The sequence below is a fragment of the Sphaeramia orbicularis genome, chromosome 18, assembly GCF_902148855.1.
Source record: "Sphaeramia orbicularis chromosome 18, fSphaOr1.1, whole genome shotgun sequence".
In the NCBI taxonomy this organism is placed as follows: Eukaryota; Metazoa; Chordata; class Actinopteri; order Kurtiformes; family Apogonidae; genus Sphaeramia; species Sphaeramia orbicularis.
The window spans coordinates 26,238,445-26,254,638 of NC_043974.1; the positions used below are offsets into that span (position 1 = coordinate 26,238,445).

Below are 16,194 nucleotides of genomic sequence, written 5' to 3' on the forward strand. Positions count from 1 at the left end.
CCATTATAAACAGTCTTTATGGACACTCCGACTATTTTTCAAATCTCCTTTGGTGTGACGAGTGCATTCAGCAAATCACACACTCTTTGACGTTTGCTTTCCTGATTACTCATATGGGCAAAAGTTTCTCAAAAGGTATGGATAATAGTGTTAGGTATGATTATGACATCAGTATATGTTTGGTTTCAAAACAATTGACGTAGTGCCTGCTGAGAAAAAACAATTAAATGTTCATTGTAAATTTTGCTTCCCCACCCTGTATATTTTATATTTTATCCTCTCACGCTGCAAAAGCCAAAATCTGGGGAACTATATTTCGTTCTATCATGTACCACTGATAGAGTGACAGTAAAGCTGAGTCTGTATAGTACCAAGGCGGCTGTGGTTACATGACACATTACAATGAACTGTGTCAGAAAATCTAGAATGCGCTAGTTTCCTTTATTTTTTGTAACAAGTAATGATACTGTGTATTAAAATTGTATGGGAGTAGAAATATGTAACTAAATTAGGAAATGTAGTGAAGTAAAAGTGAAAGTAAACAGATAGAAAATAGAAAATACTCAGTAAACTAAACATACTAAACATTGTTGAGTACACAGGTGAAGTATTATTACTTTGTCACTATACAACACTGAATATTAGCAGCCAATAACAGAAAAAGGATATGAGCCCAAGTTGCCCGCCCCCCAAAGGGGAGGTTGTTTGTTTATTTGCTTGTTTACACTCTAGCAGCAAAACTACTGGTTGAATTTATACCAAATTGGGTTTATAGATTGCCAGTGACCCGATTAGATGTGATTACATTTTGGGAAAAGTAGGTCAAAGTTCAAATTTTTTATGAATTTTTAAAATCTTTTTTTCCCCATTTACTTACAATGGGGGAAATTTCATGTCTGTAGCAGCAAAAGTATTGGTTGAATTCATACCAAATTGGGTTTATAGATTGCCAGTGACCCAGAATAGATGTGGTTACATTTTGGGAACAGTAGGTCAAAGTTCAAATTTTTTATGAATTAAAAAAAAAAAATTAAAAAAATTGTTCCTTCCCATTTACTGATAACACTGGTCAACAACAAATTTATTGTTTAAGTTTTTTGAGCTGATTTAGGATAATTTTGGTGTGCTGAATCCAAAAATCACATTAATTTTGCTCAATCAGGTCAACTTTCTGAGCTATGCTACATATTGGCTTTTTAACATTTTTGCCTACATATATGGGCATTTTCACATCATATGATACAAAATTCTTTCATATTTCTTGCAATAAACGAGTTCTGAAGATTTTACTTTTGCCAATTTATGATTAATGTTTTTTTTAATATTACAGGTCAAGGTTATAATAGTTTTGGATTTTTAATTATAGTTTAGTTTTAATTAGTTTTGACTTTTTTTTCTCTTATTCAGTTAGTTTTAATTAGTTTTTAGAGCAGGTTTGTTAGTTTTTATTAGTTATCGTTTTTTTCTGAATGCTTAGTTTTAGTTTAGTTTTAGTATTAGTTTTAGTTATTTCATATATTTTATCTTCCTCATCATCCTATTCAAAGAAATTAGTGAGGCATGGATATGGGTTACCCTGGACACTTTATTTGGGGGTCGGGTTAGGGCGGCTCATGGACTGAGCAGAGACACAATGTACCGTACAATGTATAAATTCCCTATAGCAGGTTGAGGGGGGTGCAATCCATACACAACGTCACTTACGTGAAACAATGCGAAGATGTGCAAAGCATGAGAGGAGATGCACAAAACAGCCAGCAGTTAAACCAGATAGAACCATATATAACCAGCTAACCAGCAGTTAAAGCAGATAGAACCATATATAACCAGCTAACCAGCAGTTAAAGCAGATAGAAACATATATAAACCAGCTAACCAGCAGTTAAAGCAGATAGGAACATATATAAACCAGCTAACCAGCAGTTAAAGCAGATAGGAACCTATTACAAACCAGCTAACCAGCAGTTAAAGCAGATAGAAACATATATAAACCAGCTAACCAGCAGTTAAAGCAGACAGGAACCTATTATCAACCAGCTAACCAGCAGTTAAAGCAGACAGGAACCTATTATCAACCAGCTAACCAGCAGTTAAAGCAGACAGGAACCTATTATAAACCAGCTAACCAGCAGTTAAAGCAGATAGGAACATATATAAACCACTTATAAACATATATAACCCAGTTCCTCATCAGTAAACCACACCTTAGCAGATATCTCATCTCTTAATCATCTCCAGTTCCATTATTAGCTAACTTTGCTTCAGTTCAGTTCAACTAGCTGTAGCTAGTACCATCAAACGTTTTTTAACATTCTAACAGGTTCCATACCTCTGTAATTGGATTAGTTTTCATCCTCCTCTTTTCTCCTCTTCTAAACTGTGCAGTTCAGGGCTTGGAAGGTCTTTTCATGGTGATAAACTCTCCAGTTTTTACCTGGATGCTAGTTCAACACTGACTGTCCTTTAGCTCTGCTCTGTCTCTGTCACTCACGCGCACACACACGGTACGCCAAAAAAAAAACAAAAAAAAAAAAAACGACCCATGTATCACTACAGTAAACCCCAGACAGGACTGTGCTGCTGTGTCCCAGCTTTAGTCTGTATGTTCCAGGTAGAGTGGGGACCAGAAGACGACTGGAAACCACCAGTGACCAGACATGACAGACTGTGAAGTGTCGTATGGTGTCACCAGCTCAAACTGCTGGAGCGAAATAAATCAATTTCATATCAATCCGACATTGACAAAGACGGAAACGAAGGGAATTGTATCCATAATTTTTATACGTTTTAGTTAGTTTTGTAAGCTCACGATACAGTTTCAGTTAGTTATCGTTTTTTTCTTTTAATTAGAGTTTTTATTAATTTCAGTTAACGAAAATGTTTTTTCAATTTTAGTTTTCGTCATTTCGTTCGTTTTCGTTAACGATAATAACCTTGTTACAGGTGAATGAAATGGCTTCAACTAGAAGATCTTACAAAAATAAGCCTGACGTATTCTGCTACATCTGCGGTGAATACATCATTTTACCTAACAGGAATCCTGTTAGAAAATGATTTTTTTTCTCTTAAAACCTATTTCAGGTGAGAACTATATAAAAAAAATCAACTGATAAAGTCACAAAAATGTAATCAATTTTGTGAGAAGATCAAATTTTTCAAAATCAAATTAACAAAAAAAACCTGACCTGATTGAGAAAAACAGATGTCATTTTTGGATTTAGCGGTGCAAAATGGTCCTAATTCAGTTGAAAAAACCTAGACAACTTGCAAAAAACGTTTTTTTGTAACCCAGTGTAATGAGTGAAATTTATCCTAGCTGTTTATGTCTATGCTGACATCAGCTCACACATAGACATGATGACATCAGCTGGATTGATGCCAAAAAAAGCTACAATACATGCAAGGGCCGGGGTTTGTTGTGCCTGGCACCACTTGTTTAATATGTAGTTGTGTAACAGTCAAGTACAGAAAAGTGTTGACATTTTCTTGCTCTGGAGTCAAAAGTCCAAGTTTACTGACATCAGTGCATCTCAGTTTCCGTGTTGACGTTAATAAAGTGCATCAACATGTGATTATTTCAGATGGTCTGCTTTGTGTAGTCAGTCTTGTAAATAACTGGAGCTGTGCAAAAAAAAAAAAAAAAAAAAAACACTCCAAGCAACACGGTTTTTACCCAAAACAAAACCTTCTTTTCGACTGTGTTGTGGGATAAACATAAGTATCCTTTCTTGTGGCCGCAAAAGGTGATAACAATGTGAAAAAACAAAACAAAACCACACTGTTAATTTGTGAAATCGCTTATTAATTAATGACTACCTTCGCGTTGAGGTCTTTGCCAGAAAAAGCAAGAGTGAAGATGATTAAAAGTGAAAGCAGCGACTGTAGCCAAGAGTAGGAAGATCAGGATCAAATAGTGTGTAGGAGGGAGCTGTGTTTGAGGGTGTTAGAGTAGTTTCAATCAGCCTCAAATGGGGGTACGTGTACCCCCAGGGGTAATTGGAAGGAGCCCAGGGGGTACCTGAAATGTTTTTGGAAAAACACATTAACCCATAAAGACCCAGTGCAACTTTTGTGGCAGTTCCCAAATGATTTGTTCTCTATTTTTACCTTTTCTTAAGTCATTTATCACCATTTATTCAAATATTATACTCAGTATTTTGCATTCTTAAGTGAAAATCAAGTATTTTTCTTCATTTAATTTACTGATCACGATTGATGTTCATAAAAGCTCAAGTTAAAGTTGAGGGTTATTATATCAAAAATGGAGAAATTGGAGGAAAAAGTGACTTTTTCAGTAAAATCTATCATTAACTGAACATAAAAACAAATGTGTCCATCCACTGTCATTGATTCAACTCCATGGGTTTTACTGGTGAATCAATGTTGTAGAAGATGACAGTGTTTCCATGGTAACTACAGAGCCTCTGAACGTTCAAATGGGTCATATCTGATGACCATGAGAGGATGACAAACTGTATTTTACACCAATTATTTACATGTATTAATAGGATTAGTGGGTCAACAGGTCTTAAACATTTTAGATCAGTAGATGGTTTTGATTTCCAGTGGGTGTTTGGGTCTTTATGGGTTAAATAAGTCGTCATGCACTGAATACAAAGTAAATAATGGAAATGAATGCAGAAATATAAAACACAATAAATACACTTGTGTAATACAATTGACACTCTTGACCTTATTTCATTTCAATATTTTTAAAAACTCTTTGCGCCCCTCCAAAAGCTTCGGGAACATTTTAAGAACACTTCTGTTTTATTTTATTCAAGATGACTTTAATTGAGTAACTCAGTAATTCTTTTTGTTGATGGAAGGTTTGTTTATTCATTAAGGACTAATTCATTTGTTTTTCTCATCAGTGAAAGAAGGCACTTTTCAGTTTATGTTTTGCCAAATTTACTCAAAGATTTGTAATTTTCAATATATTAGTTAAAAATGTGTTGTTTGTTTGCACCTTTGGCACTGGAACAAATTTTACTCAATTTTTCTCAATCAAAAATGCTGAAGGGAGACTTGGAGGTACCCCACTGTAAAAAGTTTTAGAACCTGTAGTTTAAATAAGTTGCAAAATTTACTCATAAAGATTTGTAATTTTCAATATTTTAGCTAAAAATGTTTTTGTTTTTTTGCACCTTTGGCACTGGAACAAATTTTGCCCCATTTTTTTCAATCAAAAATGCTAAAGGAAGACTTGGAAGTACTCCACTATAAAAAGTTTGAGAAGAATTGTGTTAAATAAGTTACAAAATTTACTCATAAAGATTTGTAATTTTCAACATATTACAGTTAAAAATATGTTGTTTGTTTGCACCTTTGGCACTGGAACAAATTTTACCCCATTTTTTCCAGTCAAAAATGCTAAAGGGAGACTTGCAGGTACTCCACTGTAAAAAGTCTGTTAACCTCTAGTTTAAATAATTTGCAAAATTTACTCATAAAGATTTGTTACTTTCAATATATTAGTTAAAAATGTGTTGTTTGTTTGCACCTTTGGCACTGGAACAAATTTTACCACATTTTTTTCAATCAAAAATGCAAAAAGGAGACTTGGAAGTCCTCCACTGTAAAAAGTAGTACTCCACTGTAAAAAGTTTGAGAATTTGTAGTTTAAATAAGTAGCAAAATTTACACATAAAGATTTGTAATTTTCAATATATTACAGTTAAAAATATGTTGTTTGTTTGCATCTTTGGCACTGGAACAAATTTTACCCCATTTTTTTTCAATCAAAAATGCTAAAAGGAGACTTGGAAGTACTCCACTGTAAAAAGTAGTACTCCACTGTAAAAAGTTAGAGAACCACTGGTTTAAATAAGTTACAAGTTCTAATGTAATAAGTGTTTCAGGGTGTTTTTAAGCACCGTCATCTGTTAAGCACCTCATAAACCTGGCACGTACGCTACCGTGTGGTTGCGTTCAACATTCATGAACGTCGTGCAGTTCTTCAAAGACACGCTGTATTTTTCATGGGAACATTTGTGAGATGTGTTGTGTAGAAGCGGCACAGCGGGAATAGGGAAGGAGTTTTGTTTTTGGCAGAGCGCTGTCGAGAGCGTGACAGAACAGCAAAAGCTGGAGTAAAGTTCAGTGCAACGGAAGATGGAGGGAGGAGGGAAGGAAGGCGGAGGCAAACAGGGAGAATGTAAAAAGAATGCAAAGAAAGGTTGTGTTAGCAGATCTGGAGTGAAGAGAATAGATAAAGAGTCGGAGCAGCCAGAGAAAGACGGCGAATAAAATTGAGATCAATACATACCTGCAGCAGCTTTGACTGAGACGTACTTTGGAATGTCAATGTGGAGGCAGCGAGAGGGAGAAAAACAAAAGGGAAAAGGCGAACCTAGATGATGGAGGATCACACACACAAACAGGCAGATGAAGGAAAATGACGGCAAAAGCAAACAGGAGGTGGAGATCTGCGACTCAGGATGAGCGACAGAGGGAAAAATTGAAAGTCAGAGGAAGTCTGTTGGACTAATGGAAAGATGAGGAATTCACTTTTCTGACCGGTGAGAGGAGAGGCATGAGATAAATGAAGAAGTACAGTGGCCAGCGCTGGGGAGGGGGGGGGCAGTGAGTAGAATACATAAGGAAAAGGAAATGTTATAATAAACAGTAAATTGTCATGGAAAGTCCACGTCAGACACATAAAAACAAAAATCTCCAAAAGCCTTTCAATCATAAATAAAGTGAAAACATACCTTGATGAAAATGCACTCCGTACTTTATACTGCTCCTTGGTCCTACCTAGGGGGCCGTTTACACGGCGTAGGATTCAGTCGACTCCGGGAAGATTTCATCGTGGATTAGCCTTCTGTTAACATGGAAACAGTGCCTAGAGTGCCTGAATCCGGAAACTTTTGATACCAGGGTCCAGGGTGGAATGTTATCGATATGCTCCGCATTTCAGCTCCGTGTTAACGCGAATCGGAGCGTTCCGGGGTAAAATATGACGTCACCGCATGCGCGCGCAGCCAAGAACCGCCAGTTAACCCACTCCAGGCCAGTTGGTGGCGGTAATGCGCCTCCAGGCTGGTTTGCCAGCCTCTATGACACAATAAAGCTGCAGAAAAAGAAGGAACAACCACAACAACAATGGCCGGTTTCAGAACAACATACGTGCTGCTAACTGTGCTCAGTTTGCTGTCGCTTCTCCACCAAAAGTTAGACTTACTGTGTCTACACTCTTACCAGCAGAGACACATTTCTTATATTCGCCAATGCCTCTTCTTCTTCTCATTTAAAGGCTGTCTAAACCGGAAATCGTTTGTGCGCAGGCGCGTGTTTTACCGCCACTGTTTCACTACAGCTCTACATCGCCAGCTACTGGTCTGGCGTGGCCACTACAGCGTATTCAGCCGTCCTCGCGGACTCATGTTAACGCAGATCGTTATCATAGCAGCTTCGTCTTAACGCTGAATGATTTTATAACGCAAAGGAGAAATCTCTACGGAATTAGATCCTAGTGTTGCCGTGTAAACGTACCCTAGGGATGTAACGGTATGAAAATTTCATATCACGGTTATTGTGACCAAAATTATCACAGTTATCATTGTTATCGTGGTATTGTTGGAATTGTGCTCAAAATGTTCAAAAAGTACTAATACACACTGAAATAATTTAGCCAAGTTGTATTTTGAAAAAAAACAACAACAAACAAACACTAAAAAAAAAAAAAAAACAACAACAAAAAACCCAAATCAAGTATTAACCCTGAGAAGTGGGAGCCTATTTTGTCTGTTTTTCAGTCCTTTTGATTTTGCCTTTATATACTATATAAACAAACGTTTACTATACCGATATTTGGGATCTGTTTTTTCAGCACAACCCCATTTATATCATTGCCTTTTATTTATTTTTTTTATTTTAACCTACTGTATCAATACAAATGGCCAGAAAACACACAAAAAAATAAATTTGATTTGAAAAATGTCTATAATTTATTGCATAAATAACACACAGATGCTTAACGAACCTTTTCAAAGACTTTAAAAGTGAATATTGGTTCCAAATATTAGGTATATACAATTAAAATTGGAATAAATTAAAACTATACTCAAATATTTGACTTAAAAACATATCTAAACATTGGAGTTTTCTGCGGTAATCAAACACGGTTATCATGATAATTACAATTTAAACGGTAATACTAACCATCTGCAATTTTACCGCGGTTTATTGTTATACCGGTAATCGTTACATCCCTAGTCCTCCCATACTTGACATATTGTATTGAAGTGTGGGGAAACGGTTACCGACACACCATTAATCCATTAGTCATATTACAGAAACGAGCAGTACGGATCATACATCAGGTTGGATTTCTAGAACACACTCAAAATCTCTTTATTCAGTCAAAACTATTAAAAATCCATGTTGTAGTTTTTTTGTTTTTTTTCTTACCATTCTTGGTATGTAATTATTGCTGTTCTTTACCACTTGTGGTTTTGCAGTTTTTTGTTTTTACCATTGTTGGTATGTAATTATCATCATGTAAGTTGACGGTTAACTGTTAACTATGTTAACATCACCAGGAATGTACTTTGTTTCTATTTTTTTTTTTTTTTTTTTTTACGCACATCTTGGTTATGAAGTGTAAATGCTGTCAAATGAGTTCATTGTAATTTGGTATTGGCCTATTTTGTTCATTGTTCTGGCTTGAAGTCAAAGGACAGGAGTGAGGATTTAAAATGTTATTATGTTCAGTTATTTGATGATGAGAATGGGGGATGGGATTAAATAAGTTTTTCTGCTTCCCACTCCTTTTCAAGTATAGATTAACCCTTTCATGCATGAATTATGAGAACCTTAATCAAGATTTTTTTTTTTCTGAGTGTTTTTATTCCTCTTTAGGCATGAAAAAAAAAAAAGTGATTGCATTTTTTTTTTTTTTTTTAATCAACCTGTTTTTCATGGAGTTACAATAATGTCCACTCAGCTACACCATGAATTTTATTCTTGAAGCAAAGAAACATGTATTTAAAACCCAATATCATAAAGTGATATGAAAACAGTGAAATGAAACCATGTTTAATGCAGCTAATCTGATGTTTTCTCACATTTTAACATATTCTAATACTAGTTATTACTCACTTCATGGAGATAATATGCAAAAAATAAATATTAACAATTGATTTCCACTCAAGAACCAATCAAGAACAGCAAAGTTACAATAATGGTATGAATTGCAGTTTATGAGATGACGCATAAGTGTCCACTGTGTTGGTTGATATGGAACTAAAACAACAAAACCCATGAATATACAAGAGTAAAGCTGTAGAGTAACTGTCCACTGTAGTGACCACTATGCATGAAAGGGTTAATGATTTTTTTGGGAATTTTGAATTTGCATGTATTCTGTAAATGCTTGAAATAAACAAATGAAAATGAATGAAAGAGGCCGTCGATACAGAGGTGGGAACGGCTGTGTCTGAAAACAGCACATTCACAGGTGGCAAAAGGAGGCCAGCAGGTTCCAGCTCATACTAACAGATCTGTACACTTCCTGTTCAGACCTCGGATCGCCGTTGTGTCTGTATCACGCCAGCTTTTATTTCATGTCAGGAAAAGCCCCTCTGATGGAAACACATACACACTCAAAACATCATAATCATAGAAATAGCGAGTGTTGCCAGGCATGACAAACTCCACCCCTCGCACGTATTGTAGCTTCTTTTGGTATCGATCCAGCTGATGTCATCATGTCTATGCGTGTGCTGATCCCTCTATATATGTGCCAAATTTGGAGTAAATTGAAACAAAACTGATGTTTTTACAGACATCTAAAATTGTTCCCGTTGTAAGTAAATGGCAGAAGAAAAATGATTTTAAAAAATTCATAAAAAATTTGAACTTTGACCTACTTTTCCCAAAATGTAACCACAGCTATTCTGGGTCACTGGTAATCTATAAACCCAATTTAGTATGAATCCAACTAACAGTTTTGCTGCTACAGACATGTGAAATTTCACCTGTTATAAGTAAATGGGGAAAAAAAAAAAAAAAAAAAAATTCATAAAAAATTTGAACTTTGACCTACTTTTCCCAAAATGTAACCACAGCTATTCTGGGTCACTGGTAATCTATAAACCCAATTTAGTATGAATCTAACTAATAGTTTTGCTGCTACAGACGTGAAATTTCACCCATTATAAGTAAATGGGGGGAAAAAAAGAATTTAAAAATTCATAAAAAATTGAACTTTGACCTACTTTTCCCAAAATGTAATCACAGCTATTCTGGGTCACTGGTAATCTATAAACCCAATTTAGTATGAATCCAACTAACAGTTTTGCTGCTACAGACATGTGAAATTTCACCCATTATAAGTAAATGGGGAAAAAAAAAATTTTTAAAAATTCATAAAAAATTTGAACTTTGACCTGCTTTTCCCAAAATATAACCACAGCTATTCTGGGTCACTGGTAATCTATAAACCCAATTTAGTATGAATCTAACTAATAGTTTTGCTGCTACAGACATGTGAAATTTCACCCATTGTAAGTAAATGGGGAAAAAAAAAAATTAAAAATTCATAAAATTGTTTTAACTTTGACCTACTTTTCCCAAAATGTAACCACAGCTTTTCTGGGTCACTGGTAATCTATAAAGTCAATATGGTATGAATTCAACCAAAAACAGTACCCTTGCCTCTCCTTTAGGGGGTGGGGTAATAAACAAAACAGCTTCTTCAATATATAAAGAAAAAATGTCATTTGTGGTAGAAGTTGAATCTCAATTATCAGTCAATTCTGTTTGGATGTTCTGGATTAAACTTTCTTCTGAATGGAGCATTTTCCAGTTAAGACATGAGGCATAGGGGGATATTCCCCTGCTTTTATGAGGATTTTGTGGATATGACAACAGAGCATTTGGAAAATGAATCTACTTTGTGTGTTTTACTGCAGGTCAGGACAGATGTCATTACATTTTGGGAACACAGGGTCGAAGTTCAAATATTTTATGAATTTTAAAATCTTTTTTTTTTTTTCCGCATTTACTCATAATGGACAAAATTTCACATGTCTGTAGCAGCAAAACTATTAGTTGAATTCATACCAAATTGGGTTTATAGATTGCAAGTGACCCAGAATAGATGTGGTTACATTTTGGGAACAGTAGGTCAAAGTTTGTATGAATTTTTAAAGGCAAGGCAGATTTATGACCTCCACCAAGGAGGTTATGTTTTTGTCGGCATTGGTTTGTCTGTCTGTCTGTGTGCAAGATAACTCAAAAAGTTATGGACGGATTTGGATGAAAATTTCAGGAAATGTTGATACTGGCTCAAGGAACAAATGATTAAATTTTGGTGGTGGGGGGGGGCACGGGGGCCCACTGATCTGCCTTGGCGGAGGTCTGTGCTCTCCGAGTGCTTCTACTTCATTATAGTTTAGTTTTATTTGAACAGCGCAATTCATACACAGGGCAATTCACAATGCTTTACAAAAATGGAAAACAGACATGTTAAAAACACACAATTACAATTAAAACATAATCAATAAAACATAAATAATAATCAATTAAAACAAAGTAAAAGGTCAGAGTGCAGATAGAACCCTTTCAGTTCTATGCACAGTTGAACAGAGCCGTTTTCAGCCTGGACTTAAACATTGTTACAGCAGAGGTCTGTCTCACATCATCAGGAAGACTGTTCTACAGTTTAGCTGAAACGCAGCTTCACCGTGTGTAGTCCTGACTGGGCACCAACAAAAGACCGGTCCCTGAGGTTCTCAGGGTCTGAGATGGTTCATATGGGACCAACATGTCACAGATGTACTTTGGTGCTAGACCATGGAGAGACTTATATCCGAGCAGAGCTGTTTTAAAGTCTATTCTCTGAGCGACAGGAAGCCAGTACACAGATCTGAGCACAGGACTAATATGGTCGTACTTCCTGGTTCTGGTCAGGACCCGAGCAGCAGCATTCTGGATGGACTGCAGCTGTCTAACAGTACAGTGAGAAGGCCGTTACAGTAGTCTAACCTGCTAGAGATAAAATCTTTTTTTTTTTTTTCGCCCATTTACTTATACTGACAGTCGATAGAAACTTTGAGGTAGAAATGTCTGCATATTTCTACTTGTAGGGGGGTTGTAATTATTCATTGTGGATTTATTGATGACTTAGTGCTCGGGTAGTTGAGATAATGATGAGTTGTCATGTTGTCACGGTTCATTGCACATGGGTTGGTCTCTTTGCAAAAGTGGACCAAATACACATTGAGCAATACTCAGTGGGTATCTGCACAATTGAGGATTAGTTTTGAAGGCCTAAATAAAGGCCCAAAAAAGGCCACCATTGTTAGTCCAGTGAACGGCATCATGCCACGTCTATCACACGAACAACATCTCCGGGCACTGGGTATGGTGGAGGCCGGTTTGAGCTACAGTGATATAGCCAGGCCTAAGTATGGGCTGTTCCCAACCCACAATCAGAAACCTGGTTGAACGCCACAACACCACAGGCTCTGCTGATGATAGACCGCGTCCAGGGCGAGAGAGAGTGCAAACGGAGGCCATACCCGGTATTGACTGTTTTCTTTTTTTTAAGTTTTTTGTTTTGAAATTATTCTTGAAACTTTAGATTTTTGTTTCTGTACGCCAATATCTTAAACAAATGATTCCTATGAAAAAATTCCAATTGAGGGTTTCAAAATAAAAATTATGTCAAAAAATACGGTCTCAAAGTTTTCATTGACTGTGAGTGTGTAATGGGCGAAATTTCAAATGTCTATAAAAACATCAATTTTGTTTCAATTTAGTTCAAACTTTCCACATATATAGAGACAATTAACATGATGACATCAGCTGGATCAATGCCAAAATAAGCTACAAAAGGTGTGAGGGGCGGGGTTTGTTGTGCCTGGCACCACTTGTTTATTATAGTTTCCATGCTGCTGGGAAGTCCCTCCACTTTTTGTTGGAATATAATACTGAAGCGTTCACTTTTAATTAAACATATGCATATCAGCATTTCAGCAGTTTTGTGTTTTTTTCTATTTTTGACACCAAAAGAAGATCAAAAGATGTCATTTTACTGCACATGCATATCAGCTCACTGAATATTAATTGGAAGACATTTGTCAACCCCACACTTGTCAGCTTTTTTTTTTTTTTTTCCCCAATTCATGTGCCATCTATTGTCTCGTACTGATCTAAACTAAAAGATTCTTTCAGATAAATACATAAATCTTGCATTCGCTCAGCATATTGGAGCAAAAAAAAAAAAAAAAACGTACGCTGTGATCGTTACATTATTTGAAGTGTTTGATCTTTAAAGTTAGTTTATTAAAGCAAATCTTTTCTCCAAAACTGCCTCTGCTTGCACTGCATGTTAGGAAAAGATCCAGTCAACTGTCAGAGGGAGAAAAATAAAGAAAGAAGAGAAACGTCGAGTTGGTCTCACACCACTAACTTCACATTCTAATTTCACCGAGCTCTGCAATCTGTTTTTACTGCTGTAGCTGGACTTGTGAACTAGTCAGCCATGTATTAATTTAAATTTTCTGACATAATCTAATTTGTCTGCCTTCCTCTGTTGCTCTCCTTCCTCTCGTCTCTCTGGCTTTTGTTTTTTATCTCAGGTGGAACTGGAGAGGGGGAAGATCCTCCACATCAAGGCCCTGGCACTGGGAGACCTGAACAAGGCCGGCCAGAGGGAGGTGTTCTTTGAGCTGAACGGACAGCTGAGATCTGTGCTGGTTAAAGACACTGTGGCCATGAAGGTATGTAAAGGGGGCGGGGGGGGGGGGGGGGGGGGGGGGGGGGGGGGGGGGTGAGGTACTGATGGATTGATAGGAAGTGCAATGGAATTTGATGAAAAAGACCAATTTGGATAATGGATTCATGCATGACACGTTGATGGGATGTCTGACAGATGGAAAGGTGTCAGTTCACGATATATTAGACTTCCATACGCCAGGATTCAACACACTGGAATCCACTTCTAGTTATCACGTTTGCGAGTAAAATTGATCACGATGCCGGTGGTTATTACAGCAGAACCTTTCATTTATCAACCGTCTGTGAGTCTAATATAGTGCGACTTTGCTGGAATAAGACAGGATTACCGTTTTCATTCCTTCCGATCAAGGTTATTATCGTTAACGAAAACTAACGAAATGACGAAAACTAGAATTGTAAAAACATTTCCGTTAACTGAAATAAATAAAAACTATAAATAAAAGAAAAAAAAAAACGATAACTAACCGAAACTGTATCGTGTGTTTACAAAACTAACTAAAACGTATAAAAATTCTGGATAAAATTTCCTTTGTTTCGTCTTTGTCAATGTCGGATTGATATAAAATCGATTCATTTCCCTCATATGATATGGCACCGTATGATATTTAACGGTCCGTCACTTCTCGTCATTTGTGGTTTACAGTCGTCTTCTCATCCCCACTCTACCTGGAAACATGGAGACTAAAGTTGGGAGAAAGCAGCAGAGTCCTGTTTGGGATTTATTTGAATTCCACGGCGAAGAAGATAAAAGATACGAAGAAACTAAAACTAAACTAAAACAAAGCATTTAGAAAATAACGAAAACTAATAAAAACTAGCAAACCTGCTCTAAAAACTAATTAAAACTAACTGAATTAGAGGGAAAAAAAAGTCAAACTAAATAAAACTAAACTATAATGAAAAATCCAAAACTATTATAACCTTGCTTCCGATATCTGTATGTTATCACTTGGACGGAAAAACGACAACCTCTGAGTTCCACCTAAACCCTAGAAGTAGGGCTGCACGATTAATCGTTAAAAGATCGCCATCTCGATTCACGCATGTACGCGATCTCATTTCTAAACACGGATGATTCTTAAGCATTTTATTTCACGGGCTGCATTACAAACAAATGCCCACAAACGCAGAACCTCCTCCCTCCACCAATGGTAGAGCGTCTTCACAACATGTGAGCGTGCTGTTGTCGGCTGCAACTGAGTGAAGAAGGAGTGAATTATAGCGGAGGAACGTCTGCGATAAAGAAAGTGAAATGGATAAAAAACCCCGTGGTAGTGGTGAGTCACCCACCTGAACTCAATGTCGCTTAGCAACCGGGACCATAAGTGACTGGACTACTTGCGGAGTGATATGAAAGGCGCTAATCAGAGGTAAAAGCACCCATTTTCCTTGACAGCGGTGCTACAAAACATTTTGTGAAAAAAATTGTGCAAGAGAATCGCGATCTCAATTCTAAGCAAAAAATCGGGATTCACATTTTTGCTAGAATGACGTGACGTGGAACGGAATGTAGCCAATCAAGAGGCGAGCAGGAGTAAATAAAAACAATCATGACCGACCTGACCCGTTACTTTTTATTAGTTTATGATTTTTCTGTCAAAAATAGTCCCACGAACACCGTCATTCCCTTTCCTCGTATGTCCTCGTCCATGTTGTGTGCTGTGTTTTCCAGTTGTTGCTATGTTTCTTCTTCATTTTAGTTGTGAGATTTCTGACTTAAAGGACTAGGTTCTAGATCGATGGTGAGACAAAATCGTTGTGTGTGTGCTGTGTTATGTTGAGATTATGGGAGTACACCACACAAAGTCTGATCAAAACTGTTCAATGCCTGATTTTTTATCTTCATGTGTGGGTTCGGTATCAGATAAAAAATCTCTTCAGCTTTAGAAAATCCTTGTGTGTGTACCCCGCTTCAGTCTTTTAACCCTTTAACAACAACAATCGGTCTGGCGCTGCATTTTGCCCTTAACAGCATTCAGATTCCTGTAACTCCTGAACGGTTTGTGCTATCAACAAAATTCAAACTCTACCAGAAAACTGAGATCCAGAGCTTTCCGACAGTGTATATAAGACTTTACAGCAGTAATGTGGGACTCTGTTATAAGTAGAAAGGAACTGTTTCAGAGACTTCCATACAACCTAAAAAAACGCATGGAAATAACAAAAAATATGAAGCCATAATATGGATACTGAATGTTCAAGACCAAAAAGCATGTTTGAGCAGGTGTAAAATAGTTGAAAGTTTATTTCTGCCATCTCAAAAAGTTTCATTCTGGACATTTACAGCTGTTTCTGAAAATATGCTAAAACACACTGTTTAAAATCAAATCAAAATATATTTATATAGCACCAAATCATAATAAAAATTATCTCAGAACACTTTGCATATAGAGCTGGTCGAAACCAGACTCTCAAGCCAATTTGCAGAACCCAATTGAATCC

At 36.7% G+C, this 16,194-nt stretch overlaps 1 protein-coding gene across 2 annotated transcripts in view; it reads left to right on the forward strand.

Moving 5' to 3' along the window:
- The window catches only part of pcxb (pyruvate carboxylase b), an 848,274-nt gene that overhangs the window by 821,307 nt on the left and 10,773 nt on the right, over window positions 1-16,194 (forward strand). For both annotated transcript variants that reach the window (XM_030162429.1, XM_030162430.1), the window contains one exon: window positions 13,593-13,733. In XM_030162429.1, coding sequence (XP_030018289.1) covers window positions 13,593-13,733 — 141 coding nt within the window. The remainder of the gene's footprint in view (window positions 1-13,592; window positions 13,734-16,194) is intronic.